At 41.6% G+C, this 19423-nt stretch overlaps 1 protein-coding gene across 1 annotated transcript in view; it reads right to left on the bottom strand.

Moving 5' to 3' along the window:
• ZFP91 (ZFP91 zinc finger protein) overlaps positions 1-18351 on the bottom strand; it is a 24416-nt gene extending 6065 nt beyond the window's left edge. Inside the window, exons 1-9 of the mRNA XM_015825012.1 lie at positions 17987-18351; positions 16041-16066; positions 9447-9644; positions 6216-6422; positions 5797-5833; positions 3854-3940; positions 3198-3326; positions 1815-1865; positions 763-841 (exon numbers count right to left, since the gene is read on the bottom strand). Of these exons, the coding sequence (XP_015680498.1) occupies positions 763-841; positions 1815-1865; positions 3198-3326; positions 3854-3940; positions 5797-5833; positions 6216-6422; positions 9447-9644; positions 16041-16066; positions 17987-18351 (1179 nt within the window). The remainder of the gene's footprint in view (positions 1-762; positions 842-1814; positions 1866-3197; positions 3327-3853; positions 3941-5796; positions 5834-6215; positions 6423-9446; positions 9645-16040; positions 16067-17986) is intronic.
• Between the last annotated feature and the right edge of the window lie 1072 nt (positions 18352-19423).

Raw genomic sequence — 19423 nt, 5'->3', positions numbered from 1 at the left:
AAAAATCTAACAATGAAGGTCTTTCTCATCTTTGTGAAATTTTTTGAATCTAGACTCCGCAATAAGATTTAGATGTGAGAATATTGAAACTATGAGAATAAAAGGTACTTTCCAATAGTCTAGAACTCAGAGGAAGATACATTAATAATTGCAAAAGAAATGGCATATTCAAATGCTAAAGAAAAAAAGATAAAGAAAAATGAATAGTTCATGTGATGAATAGGGTGGATAATGGAAGGTTTGGGTACGACTAATGTCAAACCAGGACAAGATCAAGGAATCCTGGTTAGTGTAACGTGGGATTTGATAATAAAATTAATGAAATGTAATAGCAGAGCGGGAAAAAGAAGAGGTGAAAGGTTATGAAAAAAGTAGCAATAGCACTTAAGACATATATACAGTTTTGCAGTGTTTTACAGCCCTTTCTGGACAATTTACAGAGTCAGCATCTTGCCCCAACAATTTGGGCCCTCATTTTTACCAACCTCAGAAGGATGGAAGGCTGAATCAACCTTGAACGGTAGCCAGAATAAATAAGTTACAATTTAGCATTTTAGGAGAAAGAATCATGAACAGGGTTGAAAAGTTAAGTCGTGCCCTGGTATGAAACAAGCATTTGGGATTTGGGGCGTTTAGAATTTGGAGCATCAGAGAATTGTTGCAATGTTTTTTAGGCTAGTCCACAAAACAGAAAAAGAAATTTATAGAGAATAAAGAAGGGCATCTCTTTTTCCTTCCTTTGCTTGTAAATATTATTCTTACCTGTAGGTAGCGAGGGTGTGCAAGAACTGTGCCACATCCTTCCATTTCACAACGTACATATTGTATTGGAGGCTTCTTCCTAAAATGCACACAGATGAGCAATAAAGAGAAAACAGCACAACTTTGACAAATATTATATACAGGTAGTTCTCAATTTGCAACTATAAGTGAGCCAGTTGCCATATGCCTAAAAGGTAGTCATGTGACCATGGGGGGGGGGGAATGTGTAGCCATCACAACTCCAGAACTGAGTCATAAGTAGCTTTTGGAGGGTCTATTATAACTTTAAACTGTCACTAAGTGACTGGTCATTATGCAAGAACTGCCTGTAACACAGTATCCTTTCTAATAATAATTTTGCGTATTGCGAGAGCTCAGCAGTGTTAAAAACCACATTAAATGGTTTAATTTCTTCATTAATATATAATACATGTTAAATACAAATAATTTAAAATAAATACAGTCTTTAAAATCCACTGGAAGAAAGAATGTTGTATTCTGCTTATGCTTTGTTCCACACAATTTTTCAGCCCTTTCTTTAGAAGATTAAATTGTCAAACAGAGCTTAATATAGTTCTTGGGAACAACAAGTTGTGAAAATTATCCCTTTAAATTGTTGGCTTGCTATCAACTTTATGGAATTTGCTATGTTTTTGTGACTTATTCAACACAGTTTTGATGCTATGAATTCAGTTATAGGTGTAATAAATTGTATAGTTTCTAGCTTTTTTTCCTAGATGATCATGTCTAACAAATACATAGGAAGACTGAATTTAATAATTCCTGAAAATATAATATATTCATAACACTGAAAGATCTGTAGATGCAGGCTTGCAATGCAGTTTAGGAAGGTATCACCCAAGGTATGGCTCTTTTGCAATTAGCTGATGAACTAGGCATCTAACATCTATTTGCTATCGCATTACTTCCACACAAAACTAAGAAAAAGCAAGAGAAGGCCCTTTAAAGATGAATATATTATTAAATAATTATTAATTAGATAACTGGACTTGTACTAGATTACCTTTTTAAGCAATACAAAAACAACTTACCTTCTTTTAGGAAGTCGTGGACTTTTGTCATCTTTTCTCCGCCTTCCTCTCCTGAAACATCACGACAAAGTGAAACGTGAAAATGAAAGCATAACTGCAGATGTTTAATTGAATTCTTAAGTTATACAATACACAAATATACCAAAATCCACCACTAAAGAAAATGCAAGAATACGAAACTAGTTTCTACACAAACCATCTTAGTTCCGTAAATATGTACCATTTATTTAATGTGCATAGAACCTGTTTTAATGTATCTAATTCTCAAGCAACCAGGTATATCACTCCCTACATGCTGGAGATTAATTGTAGCAGTACAATATCTCTACAATGCAGAACAGCTTGGCTCCCTAGCCAATCTCATATATTATTACATAAATTTCTCCCATCTTGTCATAAAACAACAGAACTGAAGGGTATTTTGCCCAGCAAGAACCATCCCCAGAACAATGTAGGAATAGAGCATTCCTGATAAATGGTTGCCCTGCACAGTCTCTCAATCTGAATAGATATATAGTAAAAGAGAACTCAACACATCCAGAACTAGTATGCTCCATTGTTGAATTGCTCTTACTGTGACAAAGATCTGGAAAAAAAAATACTACGATTCAACCTGCCTCTCCATATCTCGTTCATTATTCTGTATCCTATATGATGGGATGGAATGAGAGGGGACCCAAACTTATTGGTAGCCTCACACTGCATAAACAAGGACATATTTTCAATTTTGCAACTACTAAGATTGTTGGACGAGCAGGCACAAAAACAGCCTGGGAAGTGATTGAAGCCTGGAAAATGTGCCCCTCTTCAATGAAGCCCCAGGCTTCAATCACTTCCCAGGCTGTTTTTGTGCCTGCTCGTCCAACAATCTTAGTTGATTTACTCCCAGCTTATCAAGTACTTAGGAGGCAAGGGCTTGACAGCACAAGGAAACAATAGCCAAAGACTTAATAGCCAGCCATCAACACCCCAATCTACATCTATAAAGCTACACACAACAGGCACCATATAAATACCACACAGAGAACAGCCCAAAGCACACAGGGAAATTCCCTGAGGATGGTCTTCAGCACGAGTTCAAAAGCTCGAAAGATAAAACCTTTGCTCACGGTGACCGACCCAGATTGGATCCTAAAACCCCAAATGGATGCTCTCCACAAATAATAGGACCACAGTTTTCAGGGAATCAATCTCTCTCTGAAAATCTACAAAACTGCTTAATTACAAACTTTATATAAAGTTAAAAACGTAAGAATTATTTCTGAATTCCAGTTATAATTAAAGCATTGGCAGGCCTTTAGGTTTTTTTTCTAAGTCTTGGTATTACTGAGGATTAGAGGACTGGCTACGCTAATTCACAGCCTCTAATACTCAGATACTCACTTCCTAGGCGGATCCTCATCTTCTCGAAACTCACTTTCTTCTTTAAGTTCCACCTCCACTTTAATCTCTTTCTGTTTCTCTTTTTCTTCTTTTCCCTTCCCAGTTTTTTTCCTTTGCTTTGGAGCATCTCTGCAGATAACCATTATATATTACATACTGTATCCAAGAACATAAATACTTTCTAGTTAAAAGTCATACTGAAGTTTTTAGACAGTTCAACATGGATTTCTTTTTGGTATTTGTCATAACTGCAATTTTAAATATGCATAGTCCTGGTCTTAATTATTTAAAAATAGTCTATTTGCCCATAATAGCAGAAACATAACAGAATACTAAGAGTTCTACCAATGAGATAGTTTATTATTTTTCAACAGGCTAGACTGACAATAATTAATTAATTAAATTTATTTGCTACCCATCTTGTTTTGAAGTGACTATACCAGGGGTAGGCAACCTCGCCTCTTTTATGACTCGTGTGGACTTCAACTCCCAGAATTCCTGAGCCAGCCATGCTGAGGGGAAAGGGAGAGGTTTCCGAGCTGAGTCATGCTGGCTCAGGAATTCTGGGAGTTGAAGTCCACGAGTCATAAAAGAGCCAAGGTTGCCTACCCGTGGCCTATACAATTGCTTTCTGTACTGAAAATAAAATAGAGCACCTCTCTAAATGGGGTTTGTAAGTTTCATCCCTGGGATCGTCTTTGAAGGGAGCCTCTTCTTCACTGATGAGCATTTCTTCTTCATCACTTGAGAATGAGAAAGAAAAGGGAAAATACTGAATACCATTTTTCCATGAATATATAGACATCCAGCCCTCGATTAATACAAACCGATCTCTTCCAGGACATGTGCTAAAAAGGACATATTCATCCAATAAGGAATCATATTAGAAAACAGCTCAATTAATTTAACAACATGATTTACTAAATATAAGCAGAACATTTAGACCTTACTTTCTAACAATTTTTTTAGCCTGTAAGGACATCTTTTTTGTATTCCTAAAATATTGGGCAATAACTTAAGGCACAGAAGAAAAAACACAACTGAGCTTGTCATCCGCTTAGAACATTTATATACCTACAGACAGACATCAGCTTATTATGGTCAGTTATAGTGCAAGTGTCACTAGAACACAGACCTGAATCTTTCTGGACATTTTCCCCACAACAGGTATAAAGAAATAAGATCCTGGTATAATGGAATAAGATTTCAATACAAGAGAATATATTCAGCTCAGGGTTGAACTGTAGAGTCCTCCCTGCTGTAAACGCCACTCGCTCCTAGCAACAAAGACGTTACCCAGACGGACAAGGAAAGAACTGCATGAAAACAACCAAGCTCAGAGAGCACTAAAGACTCCAGAGAATAAGCTTTCTCAGATACAGCAGACATACGTTCAACAATTCTGTAATTTCAAAAGAGTCAAGTTTATGTTAGAGAAAATATGACACTAGAGTTCCTATGAAACTGCACTATAAGGATTCTACAATAGTCTTGCAGGAGAATTCATTGATTATGTGTTCATTCCATGGGATTTCCTTATTCAGGAAATATGTAGTCACTGAAGTTTACAAAACACACACACACACCCCCCTACATCCTGGAGTTAAAAACAACCATTCCTCTAAATCAGGAAGTGAAGTGTTTACCTGGTTATTGAATACAGCCTACAGCACACCTCTGAAGATGACAGAGGCAAGAGAAAAATAAAACTACTATTTTAAATCATTTTAACAAGATAAACTCCTGGGCTGTATATGCTGCAACTAGGTTCTTTCCCATAACAATGAATCTATTCACTACTTTAACAGATATTTATTATATAAGTGAAGACTCAATTTAATGGAACCTCATTTAGCATTCCTCAAATGCAACTGAGCAAATTATGATCCTGACAGCCTCCAGAAATAACACACAAGTTCTTGAATGCAAAGTATCTTGGATGAAGCATTTCATGAAATTTACATGTGACAATTTGCATGTCATCAATATGACAAATATTGCCACATATGACCCTAAAGGTACTTTTTCCAATGCTTTTTGGATGAGAAGCAAAACATTTTCAAACAAAAAAAACTAACAAAGTCCAGTTGTCTTTTGGAAAAACAGCTTTGGGACAACCATGACCTGGATGATTGAAAATCTCCATATAGTCATTTTGCCACAAATGATATAATTTTATATTACCTGCATAATGGTAACACTCTCTAAATTTCAGCAATGGTATACTTTTGTATTTAATAATCATTTAGGCACAGACACACATTCCCATCAAAAGATCAAAACAAAGTTTCACTGAACTTCTATTCTCCTAGCACCTGGTGGCATCTGAACTTGGAAGCTAAGCAGAAATCAGGCCTGACTACTACTTGGGTAGAGAACTAAATACTATAAACTATACTCAAAAGTTAAAGAACATCTTAGAAGATGGCAATCCTAAGGCACTTCTGCAATACTGTCCAGAAAACCCCATGGTTGTGACCAATCAGTCACCAAGAATTAAGTTCAACTCAAGGACAACTTTATAGTTTAAAAACTACTGTTTATGAACCAGGGTATTTTGTATCCTAACTAATTTTCCAGCAACTGTATAATTGCTTACCTGATTCTAGTTGGAGATGAAGGCTCTTCAGTAACTTCTAAAAAAGAAACACATTTAGATGCAGAAATCTGATAAGCTTACATATCAGTACTTATGCAAACACATATTGATATGCTACTGTGTTAAAGTGATGTATGTTAAGCCTCTAAACTGAAATAGAGGAAAATGTTGCTCAAGACAAATATAATAGTGTATATTATATACGTATAAAATAATGTATATACTGCTCAGTGAATAATTTTGCTTTTAAAGTTTTGGAGTATATTCTGTTGCATATGATTAACCAAAATTATCTTTCTATTAACCATCTTTTTGGCACAATAGAACATGTGTGACTTTATATTTATTTATTATAAGTTTTACACAGACTCATTGAGAATACTATTGTTTTATTTCCCAGTAATAAAAAAACACCATACCAAATTCTAGCCGGTCTGTATTTGGTTCTGATTTGCAAATGAGTTGCAGGGACCCAGTCTTTGATCTGGAACTCCGGGAATTCTCTGCATCGCATTGCTGAACGGTAGTAGTAGCCCTGTTGCTACGCCAACTCCGGCTGGGTTTAGTTGTAGTGACTGAGGCATCAGCTGCCGCAGTAGTGGAAACTTCCTTCTCCTCTGTTTCTTCTTTTGCGTCAGTGATATAAATATATATAAAATACACTTGGATCAAGAAAGGAAATTTCTGAGTTTTTAATATCAAAGAGCTGAAACAGATCAAAGAAGTATTTAACTGCCTTAGAAAGGCAAAGCCATTCATTTGTTTGTTTGTTTCTGAAGAACAAGCAGGTTTTTAGGAGACTCCCAACAGGGCAAGAAGGGAAATTTTTATCTAAGAAGGTCTCGTTCCTTTCTCTTCAGGGCTTTGTCCCACAGAGCAACTAGTAGTTTCATATCCTATTAGCCTATGACTATGTTATACAGATCATAATTAACAAAACAAGAGAGGCTTCACTTGTTAAATATTCTGAGAAAAATAACTCAGAATAATTGTCACAACTGGGCAGAATATTATAATTAACTATATCTAATCAAAAAGACAGGAGTTATTAATTTGAAAATAACATGAATATTTATTTTATACACCTTCTTTCTGTTACCTAAATATAACCAGGACTGGACATAACATTCTAATACAACTTTGTCAATTGTATCAAATTGCCTGTACCTAATAAAGTTCAAGCTCATAATTACTTCTAAATTTTTACCCACCCTAATGAAGGCATGCAACACAACAGTAATGCAAAAGACAAATCATAAAAAATTGATTCTGAATACTACTGCAGACAATAAAAAAAAACCTCTACGAAAAGCTTCTGGTTTGTTATTCAATTTTTTTTTTTAGATAAAGAGAGCAGCGTGGTGGCCTTGTGGTGAAGACCCTTGCCTCCCACTTGAAAGTTGAGAGTTGAATCCTAGGTAACGGGCAGATGTTTCTCTCCTAGGGTGCAAAGAAAAAAATAGCTTCTGCGAACTCTGCATGGCGTCAGTAAGAGCATCCGGCCAGTAAACACTCAGCTCCATCCAATCGCTCAAACTCTACCCCGAATTAAGGGATTACAGGGTCATAAAAAGGGAGTTTTGTTTTTAAATAAAATATGTTTAACTTCTATATTGGTTTCCTGAATGTTTGCTTTCCAGAGAAATAAGACTTTCAATTTACTGATCACCCATTCGTTACTAGTATTTTACAAATAAGTATTTACAAGTAGTCTTCAACATGACTACAAATAGGGGCTGGAAAATTCATTGTTAAGCAGTGCAGCAATTAAATGACTGGACCTGATTTTATGATCTTTTTTTCCTATGGTTAAGATAAAAGAATTCACTTGACTGTGACTTGTGTCTCCTGATTTTGCTCATCGATTTTGCTTGTTGGGAACTGGCTGGGAAGATCGCAAATGGCAATCATATGACTGCAGGACACTGCAACTGTTGTAAACGTAAGCTGGTTGCCAAGCACCTGATTGCGATCACATGACCACAGTGATACTGTGACAGTAAGTACGAGTGCTAATTGTAAGTTGCTTTTATTCAGTGTCGTAACTTTGAACAGTCTCTAAACAAATGGTCATTAAGCAAGGACTACCTGGATACAAAGCTAAAGTTTTCCTGAAATCAACTACTTAGCGGCATTTCATTTCAAATCCTAACTGGCTAGCCCAGGGGTAGGCAACCTTGGCTCTTTTATGACTCGTGGACTTCAACTCCCAGAATTCCTGAGCCAGCCACGCTGAGGGGGAAAGGGAGAGGTTTCCAAGCTGAGCCATGCGGGCTCAGGAATTCTGGGAGTTGAAGTCCACGAGTCATAAAAGAGCCAAGGTTGCCTACCCCTGGGCTAGCAGAACCAGCAAGTCCAAGAAGATGCTGATCAATCCTTCCATCCCACATCCACAAAAGAATACAGCATATAACTTATCTTAAAGGCAATAGAAGTTCTAAGTTTTATTTTAGAATACCGTAATGATTTATTTATATTTTATTTAAATAAATGGATTATGAATATATTAACCAGAAAGGCAATGGAATGGCTACATAAGAAACAGGTAAAAAAAATGGGTTGAAAAAAGAAAGAAAAGAAAGCTACAATATTATAAGTGAAGGTGTTAGAAAGGCTCTGAGATCTGAGTATGTCTTATACAGGTAATCCCTCAGTTACAAGCGTTCACTTAATGCTAGTTCAAAGATACGTGATGAGCGCCCCCTGGTGCTTATGAACAAGTCCCAAAGTTATGAATATTGCAGCACCACAGCAGTCGTTTCCCCTTAAGAGCGACAGCAGTGGCTCTGCAACATTCACCCTGGTTATTCCCTTCCTCCCATTGGTCTCCCTAGGCACCAGACCTTCAATACTCTCCCTGCGAAGATCAAAATCCTTCGTTTTCTTGGCTGCTCCAGACTTTGGCGCGTTCTCAAGAGAATCGAGGCCTAAAGTAACGCAAGATCACACGAGATCAGCGGGGCGAGATCTCACGCAACTGATCTCGTGTGATCTCATGGTACTTTAGGCCTCTGTTCTCTGCAACAGAGAACGGAACTGAAGCTGGGGGACGCTTCCACATGTCTCTGGAGGCTGGATCGGGGCTCCGGAGGCCTTTTCCAGGCCGCTGCAACCTGGTCTGAGGCCAGGGAACACTTCCATGCCCCCCCAGCGGCCCTATCCGCGCTCCGGAGGCCTTTTCTAGGCTGCTGCCACCCAGATTTGGGGCTGAAGAATGCTTCCGCGCCCCGATTCGGGCTCCAGAGGCCTTTTCCAGGCCACTGCTGCCCAAATGTGAGGCCGGGGAACGCTTCTGCACCCCGATCTGGATTCCGGAGGCCATTTTCACGATACTGCCACCCAGATCTGAGGCCGGGGGACACTGCTGCAGCCCCCCCATGGCCCGATCGGGCTTGGAAAAATCCTGAAATAGAGGAAAATGTTGCTCAAGACAAATATAATAGTAAAATAATGTATATATTGCTCAGTGAATAATTTTGCTTTTAAAGTTTTGGAATATATTCTGTTGCATGTGATTAACCAAAATTATCTTTCTATTAACAATCTTTTTGGCACAATAGAACATGTGTGACTTTATAATTATTATAAGTTTTACACAGACTCATTGAGAATACTATTGTTTTATTTCCCAGTAATAAAAAACACCATACCAAATTCTAGCCGGTCTGTATTTGGTTCTGATTTGCAAATGAGTTGCAGGGACCCAGTCTTTGATCTGGAACTCCGGGAATTCTCTGCATCGCATTGCTGAACGGTAGTAGTAGCCCTGTTGCTACGCCAACTCCGGCTGGGTTTAGTTGTAGTGACTGAGGCACCAATTTCCTTCTCCTCTGTTTCTTCTTTGGGACCTGTGATATAAATATATATAAAATACACTTGGATCAAGAAAGGAAATTTCTGAGTTTTTAGTATCAAAGAGCTGAAACAGATCAAAGAAGTATTTAACTGTCTTAGAAAGGCAAAGCCATTCATTTGTTTGTTTGTTTCTGAAGAACAAACAGGTTTTTAGGAGGCTCCCAACAGGGCAAGAAGGGAAATTTTTATCTAAGAAGGTCTCGTTCCTTTCTCTTCAGGGCTTTGTCCCACAGAGCAACTAGTAGTTTCAGATCCTATTAGCCTATGTTATCCAGATCATAATTAACAAAGCAAGAGAGGCTTTACTTGTTAAATATTCTGAGAAAAATAACTCAGAATAATTGTCACAAGTGGGCAGAATGCTGTAATTAACTATATCCAATCAAAAAAACAGGAGTTATTAATTTGAAAATAACATGAATAGTTATTCAGAAAAATCTTCTGGAGCCCAGATCGGGCCTCCGGGGGGAGGGGGGGCACAGAAGCATTCCACAGCCTTAGATTTGGGCGGCAGTGGCCTGGAAAAGGTCTCCGAAGCCCGGATCGGGCCGGTGGGGAGGATGCGGAAGCATTCCCTGGCCTCAAATCCAGGCGGCAGTGGCCTGGAAAAGGCCTCTGGAGTCTGGATCCAGCCATGGAGAGGCATGGAAGCGTTCATCGGCCTCAAATCCGGGTGGCAGCAGCCTGGAAAAGGTCTCTGGAGCCTGGATTGGGCCGCAGAGGGGGTGCTGAAGCATTCCCCAGCCTCAAATCTGGGCAGCAGCGGCCTGGAAAAGGCCTCTGGAATCCGGATTTGGCCGTGGCGGGTTGCGGAAGTGTTCGACGGCCTCAGATCCAGGCGGCAGCATCCTGGAAAAGGCCTCCAGAGCCCAGATTGGGTCGCCGAAGTCTTCCCTGGCCTTAGATCCGGGTGGCAGCAGGAACCGCAGCAGAGAGGAGACGGATCTTTTCCAGGTGAGTCTGCCATGGCAGGAAGAGAGGGGGAAGCGTGCGGTATCTTAGTGGATCGGGGAAGCCTTGGGGGCCTGTTCCATCAATAGGCCCTCCATGGCCTTCCCCATCCTGAGATACCTCATGTTTGCTTAATGAGCTGCGTGCGTTTTAACGAGCAAGGGAGTGATCTCCTTCAAGGTACGAGGTCCACTCTACGAGTTTTTGAGTTACGAGTGTAATGGGCAGGCTCCATTACATTTATAACTCGAGGACTACCTGTAACATTATGTTTCACATTACTCTGTGGAAAAAAAAATAGCAATTATGTTAAGTTTTAAAATATAATTGGGAGAAAACCTTAAAAAGCTCATAAAAATGGAACTAACCCAAACAGCGCTCGGCGCCTCCAGGGATCCACCCTCTGTAGTCGTCCTCCTGCAACGCGCAGCCTCTCTCTGTAAGCTCGCCCAGGGTCAGGTTGGCCGTTGTGGGAGGCTCATCCAGCATGTGCAGCGGAGCTGGAGGACAGGGATGGGCCACGCCTCCGGCAACAACCAACCTGACCCGGGGCAAACCGGACTGCTTCAGCTGCGAGGAGCCTGGCCTAAGGTTTCCATCGCCCAGGCTTCCTGAAGCTGATGGGAACTGCGGCCAGCCGCAGCTGAAGAGTTTAGCTGAGCCACAAAATTGAACACTCATGTAAAGCAGTGGTGCTCCCTGAGCAAGGAAGTGTCATGAGCTTTGAGGGTGCAAGTGTCTGTATTTCCACAGCTCATGCGCAGAATTCACACTGCGCTTTCCTATTGGCCATCAAGGAGGCTAATCGTGGTAAATACAAATCATTTTTTGAAAAATAAAGGGACGGATTACACTATTGATGAATGTAAATGAAAAGGCAGTTTCCCAAGCCTTCCTCCCACACTGAGGGAAATCTGAGTTGCCTGGTGGGGTGGGGCGCTGGCCCGGCTGGGCCTTGTGGTGAAAAATATAAGACACCCTCCAATAAGCCATAATGGATCTTTTGGCCCAAATAAATATAAGACCCGGGCTTATTTTCGGGGAAACACAGTATAAACACAGTACCGTCGGCCAGCAAATGCCGGCTGGCGACCCCCAGGGGGAGAGCCTTCTCTGTGGCAGCTCCTGCCCTCTGGAATGACCTGCCCCCCGACCTACGTACAATTACGGACCTGCGCCTCTTCCGCCGAGCCCTGAAAACTCATCTGTTCCATGCGGCTGGCCTGGGGTAGTTTTGATTGGGTTTTGTTAGGGGTTTTATATTTTAGAGCAGGCTTTTATGTAATATTTACTGTGATTTTTATTATTGCCTGTTCACCGCCCTGAGTCCCGTAAGGGAGATAGGGTGGTATATAAATTTAAATAATAAATAAATAAATAAATATGAACAAGTATTCATTCAACTACAAGAAAAACTCATTACAGATAGTCTTCACTTACTACCATTGGGACTAGCAACTCTGTCGTAAAGTGAAATATCACCTGACGACTTCCAACTTATGTTCCAGCTGTGATCGTTAAGCAAAGCACTACAGTCATTAAGCAGGATATCATGTGACTGCAACTTGCAACTTCTTGCCAGCTTCCCCATTGACTTGCCTTTTTAGAAGCTGGCTGTAAAGGTGTAAAGGTAAGGGCACCTGATAGATGCTGCAACCATCATAAATGCTAATACCCAAATTGCGATCACATGACCATGGAGATGATACAGAGGTCACAAGCTTGAGTACTGGTCATAAACTCCTTTTTTCAGCACCACCAAATAACTTCAAATAGTTGCTAAATGAGTAGCTGGAAAGTGAGGACTGCCTGTATTGTCAATATAATTTTATGGCAACCATAGATTAGGCTGCTGTTAAGACAATGAGTTGGGCCACTGGAGTTGGAAAATCAGTCCTGTAGATACCCAAGTGCCAAGCTAAGAAGAGCTTTGTAGATCTTTTTTTTTGGGGGGGGGGGGCTCAAATCAGTTCTTTTTAAATCTATGGGAACTACCTGGATACTGACTAGTCCAAGGTCACCCGCTGCCTAAAGCACGATTAGAACTTACAACCTCCTGATTTCTGGCCTCCTGCCTTAATCACAACACCAAGCTGGCTGTCTATAGGTCAATATCAGCATCTTAAATTATACCTCACCGGTACAATTAACACTGGTTACCAGTGAGGGACTTGCAAAATTGGTGTTATATTCTCTCAGTTTTGGTAAGGACACAGTCTATCACAGGGGTCCCCAACCCCTGGTCCGTGGCCAGTTAGGAACCAGGCCTCGCAGCTGGAGGCATGTAGTGAGTCTGCATGGATCTGGGCAGGGGTGGGAGAGCGGCAGGGCAGAAGCCGGCTTGCTCAGTGCAAAGGTTCTCCAGCGGCTGCGCTTGCAACTGGCTTGAAACTTCTGAGCTCAGCGTCCTTCCTCCTCTTGCTTCTTGTGCTCTCTCTTCTTCTGCCTCCTCCTCCTCCTCTTCCTGCTTCCTCTCCCTCCTTTTTCTTCCTCCTCTTCTTTCTCGTGCTCCCTTCACCAAGTTTGCAAGGCAAGCGTGCGCCAGCCCAGCTTGCACCCATGGGCTTCCCCAAAACCTCATTGGAGGGGGAAGGTATGTATTTGTGAGGGTCTTTTCTCAGGATGCAAATAGAGGCAAGGAGAAGCTACCTTTCACTTTAAGCACTGTGTCTTCAAGGGAATCTCTCTCGTTTGCACCTTTTCTAAGACCGCTGAGTTTTTTTTTGCTTTGTTTTGATGGTGCTCCAGGTGCCTCGTGTTTTGGCAATTTCCTGTCTGCTTTTCATGGTTTAATTTGGTGTGTGTGCGCACGTGCGTGTGTTCACACTTTCTTCTTGCAGCTCTCAAGTTTGCAAGCCAAGCGCGCTCCTACCCAGCTTGCAATGGGGGAGGGGGAGGGGAGAAGCTACATTTCTCCTTAAGCACTGTGTCTCCCCAAGGGAATATCTCTCTCTCTCTCTCTCTCTCTCTCTCATCTGCATCTTTTCCAAGGCTGCTGGGCTTGCACAGAGACCTCCCTCTTTCCCTCCCTCTCTTTTTGAATGGTTTTCTCAGCACTTCCTCAACATGCTGGGTCTTTGGTTTGTTTTGCTGCAAGGCTGAGTTTAGGATTGCCTCTTTGCCTTCCCACTTTCTTAGAAGCAGAAAGTCACTGGTCTAATCTAATACAATGTAATAATAATAATAATAATAATAATAATAATAATAATAATAATAATAATAATAATAATAATAATAATAATAGAAATATAGTGCATTATTTGTTTGTTTAGAAAATTTAGAATATAATGAATCATCCTGAAACCTCCCCTCCCTTCCCCGGTCCATGGAAAAATAGTCTTCCATGAAACCGGTCCCTGGTGCCAAAAAGGTTGGGGACCTCTGGTCTATCACATTCTGGTCCAGTTTTAGGTTTCAAAGAGCAACTATATTAAAGCAATTGCAATGTCATCAGGAAGTCATTGTAACTGTGTCCTTTAGCACTAGGTGAGAGTGCAACTGGTGCACCATACAAAGCTAGGTAGTTTTCTCTAGTCACAGTCTATATCTGCTGTTTGAGAAGACATAAATTCAGAAGGAACACCAAATAGAAAATTACTCTTTCAAGGCTAGTGTCTGTCCATCTAGAGACAACATTAGCATCAACAGAGAATCCAGAGCAGAGAATGCAAAAACAGTAATTCTGTTCTACTAGGATTCAGCTTTAATCTGTTTTTTCCTAGCCAGACTTTTACTGCCTCCTACCACTGGACAAGGTGTCAATGGCATTTCCTCTGTAGCAGTGGTTCTTAAATGGGGTTTGGGGTGCCCTGGGAGGTCCACAAAGTCTAGTAAGTAAATATTTTAAAATGTATCCATTTTAATTTCTAATAAAGTTAATAAACTACTTAACCAAAATTTTGGGGGTCCTCTATCTTTAAAAATGTAAAGGTGTCCTGAGACCAAACTGTTTGAGAACCACTGCCTTATAGTCATGGTGCTGATGTCATCAGCATACCCTGAACCATGACCTATCCCAGTAGACTTTGTGTAGATATTAGAAAGTATGGGAGAGAGGACCAATATCTGTTGTACACCATAAATCAGAGACGCCAAGCCAACCTCTCACCGCCTCTCCAATTAAAATTACCTATAACAAATGAAGTAGAACCACTACAAAACTGTGTCCAATCACAAAATTCCATAGGTACTCCACTGAAAACACTAAACACTAAACTCTTTGACAATATCAAAAGTCACCTGGAGATCCAAAAGGATGAAGAAGGATGCACTAATCTCATCTAAATTCCAACATCAAGGATGTGTTTTTTTCCCATGTCCAGGCCTAAAATTAGACCGAAAGGGGTCCAGATAATCTACTTCAAATTATCAGAGGATTCAGATTCAGTGGATTATTTCAATCCTCTCTCAAAGGGGAAGGTTGGAGACAGAATGGTTGTTTTCTTAACCCATAGTTCCAAGGACAGTTTCTTAAGGGGGGGGGGAATGCCACATCCTTCTTTAACACTGACAGAAATTGTCCTCCTCAGAAACAGCATTGACAATTTTATGGATTCAGGCTGCCTCGCAACAGCCAGGATGGGCAAGGGGCAAGAAGGAGTTCTAAATGAAAAGCTAGACTTCCTTGGATGTCACAGACCAAAAAGAGCCCCAAACTTCATAACATGGTGCTATAGTCACTATTAAAGATTCCGATTCAATTTATCAGCAAAGTGCTACGCAAATTAATCACAGCAGCCAGATGTGAGAGATTCATCTTGTCTCTTCCCAGAAAGGAATTACTTTAAATAAGGCTTCTGAATGGCAGACCATTAATGAAATAAGGGAGAGAAATAAGCATGTTTTGCCTTCCTTCCTGAAACAGTGTAGGCTTGAACATGGGCACATACCCAGACTCAGTCAGATTAGCGTCTTGTTTTCCTCCACTGGCATTTGCTCCAGATGTCATTTTACTTCCCAAAGAGCTGCAGAAAACTTAGCCGCCAGTTGAAATTGATTGCCAGAGATGGTGGCAATCAAGCTCAGAGCAACATGTCCTATTGCCAGTTATGTATCAAGCAGTGGATAGATCTGCTTTCCAGAGTCTCAGGAAACTCCCCAGCATCTGCTAGAAACCAAGTAGTTGTCCGAGACAGACCATTCAAATGGATTCCACTGTCCAGAAAGGCCAGGAGAAGTACTGAATTGTAATGAGATGAAGGAATTATTTGATCATGGGAACGGATGATGGAAATCTCCTTCTCCAGATCATCTCAAGCTCAGAGACGGATTCAGTCAGAAGCATAGCAAATTAGTACATTAGCAGGATCACAAGCTTTTCTCTACACCTCAATATAAAAGCGCTCACATCCAATTATCATATGTTCAGTGCTCCTGACCCTTGATGATATATCTTAACAATCACCATCCATCCTTCTGCTAGATAATTTAAATCTTACCTTTCACTGTTGCTTTATTCAAGCACCTGAAATAGAAATTAAACATACAATGTGAATTAGCACAATGCCCAATATTAAGATGTAGATGCTTATAAAAGTTCCCAAATGTGTATTTTTCTAGTCATATACCTTACACACATAGAAGCCAGGCCTACAGAAATCAAAGATGCTTACCTCTATCATAATACAAGAAAATTAAAATATGGTAATAGATATGTAAATCTGTTTTTTCTAATATTCTCCCCACCCACAATGGATGAATGGCTGCAAAAGTTGATGTTTAACCCAAGATGGTTAAACTGACTGTTTTGATTAAAGAAAAAACACAATTACTTTTGTTTCTACTTGGAAACAGCTTCTGGACTTTGTGCTTGAGGTGGAAAAAAAATGAAACTTTGATTTTGGGTTTTACCTATTAGATAGGTTTGTTGTTATAGAAATGGCTAGTTTATACTATTATGCAAAAGTAAAAAGTTGAGATTTGATGTTATTATTCTACTGCACCAAAGGGAGTTGGAAGTCAATACCTTTTCTTTTTCCTACACTTTTCCCTCCTCTATCTTTCCTATTTCCTTTATAATTTATATAAAGGAAATAATTTATATTATAAATTTATTAATAAATTAATAAAAAATAATAATCTAACCTAAAGCTTAGATTATTTCTAATCTAAAATCTAAATTTAGGACTATTCACTCTGAGGTTTACTAGATACATGGAACTCATTTCAAATAAAGATGCATACAGCTATACTGAAAATTGGTTAAAGCTATAGATCCGTGGTGGCGAACCTATGGCACGGGTGCCACAGGTGGCACTCAGAGCCCTCTCTGTGGGCACGCGCGCCGTCGCCCCAGTCCTAGGCCTTTAGCTGGGTTTTATAAAACCTTTTCGCTTTAGGCCTCTGCCGTCGTGTGCAAAAAAACAAAAAAAAAAGGTTCAATCAATGTCAACTTTTCACGGGGAAAAAGAAATGTTGCAAAGTTGGAATTGATTGATTGAACTTTTTAGTCCCACCCAGCCTGCCGTTAGCACCGCAGCTACACCCACCCAATGGGCCACGCCCACCTGACACCCGACTATACATAAGTGGGTTTTGGGTTGCAGTTTGGGCACTCGGTCTCTAAAAGGTTCGCCATCACTGCTATAGACAAACAGGCACCGACACTTTTCTATAACTTACTCTAGTGGATAAAAGGCAAAATACTGATGTTACATGGAATGAAAAATACACGTCTATGAAAATAAAAGTAACACGGAACAAGAATTCTAGTACAACTTTAGTTAGGGTGCAAGAATTGAGTTAAAGGTATCTAGGGTTGCCAGGTCTGCTTCCAAAAAATAGCGGACAAGCGGGGTGGGGGGGTGGGGTTAAGTAGTAAAAAAAAAAAGTAGACTGTACAGCTTTAGATTACGTACCATTTCATCATAAAGCTTTCGAATAAAAAAAAATGTCCACTATTTTGTGGAAAAAAAATAGTGGACATTTTTTTTTATTTAAAAGCTTTATGATGAAATGGTACGTAATCTAAAGCTGTACAGTCTACTTTTTTTACTTATTGATTGGCGGATACCTTTAGGGTTGTGCCAGGTGTCCCCTATTTGAGTGGACAGTGCACTTTTTTCACATTATGTTCACTATTTTTTTCCCCACAAAATAGTGAACATAATGTGAAAAAAGTGGACTGTCCACTCAAATAGGGGACACCTGGCAACCCTAAAGGTATCCGCCAATCAATACCCTTCTAAACAAGCCAACTTGCAACAAACGTGGAAGGCAACTGCCGCTCTAGTGTATAACCGGACAAAAGTTCATATTAAATCCTACTTTGATATTAACCGGCACGTTTCTGCAGTGGAGAGTTCAGAGACTGCGACCGTGCCACTAAAGCCAAAAACTTTCTACCGTACCTCCCCTAAAAGCACCGAACGGCTTCTATACTTACGAGCTGCGTGGCGTGCCCTTCCTACCGGCAGTCCCAGTGGCTGACGGAGGCGCTCCAGCTTCAACCCCGGGGGCAGGCGGCGACTCCTCCGGCTCTTGGGTCTGCCGAGCGCCGGGACTGTTGCGGCGCCGACGTGGATATTCGGCCTTTCTTCGGCGGGAGGCGGCCGCTGCCGCGGCTGCGGCTCGTCCGCGCTCCCGACCTCCACGGAGCACCCGACTGCCGCTAGACTCCGCCCCCTGCTCGGCGGAGGCTACGGGAGGGGGGGGCAGGGGACGCCGGCGGCCGCTAGGAGGCGGAGTCCGTCCCTCTCCTCTCTCTTGTTCTTCCTCCTGGGTCTCCGCCTGCTCGGGCGCCCCCGGCATTAGAGCAGCTAGCGGAGGAAGCCCCAACAGCGGCTCCCCCCCCGGTTCTGACAGCAGCACCCGCCGTTCGCTCCGCCTCTTCCACGACGCTCCCGCCCCTCGCGTGACTTTGTCCAACCGAGAGCGAGTTCGGAGTTCAAACAGGCTACGAGTTCTCTCCGTATCATCCAATCGGGAGCCACATGCGAAGACACACCTCACCCACTTCTCTCCCAAAGGGAGCCAATAACAGCAGCAAGCCGGGCTGGTTCTCTACAGGCCAATCAGCGGGCGAGGTTCACCGGGGACGCGCGCGCGCGCGCGGGTGTGCTGTCGGAATTCTGGCCGTGGCGCGCGCGCGCGCTTCGCATAACTGAGCCGTTTTAGCAGTTATCTCCCGCGCGCCAAATTAAATGCCCTCCGTTGCCCTGCAGAAAAGGCGTCTGTGAATGTCCCACGCGCTTTATCTTGAACTCCGGAACAGTTATTGTCCTGCAGTGAGCGCAATAAAACTAGAAGTACCGCTCGTCCTATTGCCGTCGCCCCCCCCCCCCACTTTCTCCTCCTCCTCCCCCTCCCAACACGCCCCGCAGTCCGGCCGGTCTGCTATCCCCGAGCTTCTATTTTCAAAAGTGAAACGGATAGAGAGGAGGTACCTTCCAGAAACTTGTTTCCTCGTTTTCACATCGACCGCAGTTTTCGGTGTTTCATACTTGCAGGGGATTTAAAAAAAAAAAAAAACATTGTCGCTTCTCCTTTAAGAAAAAAAGCACCGTCGTGTGGCGGGTGAAAGTCGGCTACAAAATGGCGTCCGATAGGGAGAGGCGGGACTTTATGGAGTACGCACGCATTTCCGTTCTCGTCTTGCGCGTGTCAGCGCATGTCCAAGAAAGCATTATGGGAGTTATAGTTTAAAAAAAAAAAAAAAAAAAAAGAACATAAGCCCCTGGAAACTTCAAAGTGCCGTTTCTGTTGATTTCTTTGAGGAGACTGATAGGTTCACACATGCATTTGGGGGAATCTAAGATATGAGAAGCAAGTATTACGGAACATAGGGTTAAAATAAAGCGTTTGACGCTGTTTCTCACTATAT

This window comes from Protobothrops mucrosquamatus, unplaced genomic scaffold (assembly GCF_001527695.2).
Source record: "Protobothrops mucrosquamatus isolate PMUCROS unplaced genomic scaffold, P.Mucros_1.0 scaffold2445, whole genome shotgun sequence".
In the NCBI taxonomy this organism is placed as follows: Eukaryota; Metazoa; Chordata; class Lepidosauria; order Squamata; family Viperidae; genus Protobothrops; species Protobothrops mucrosquamatus.
The sequence above is the reverse complement of the archived record's forward strand: the minus strand, read 5'-3'. Positions and strand labels throughout refer to the sequence as shown.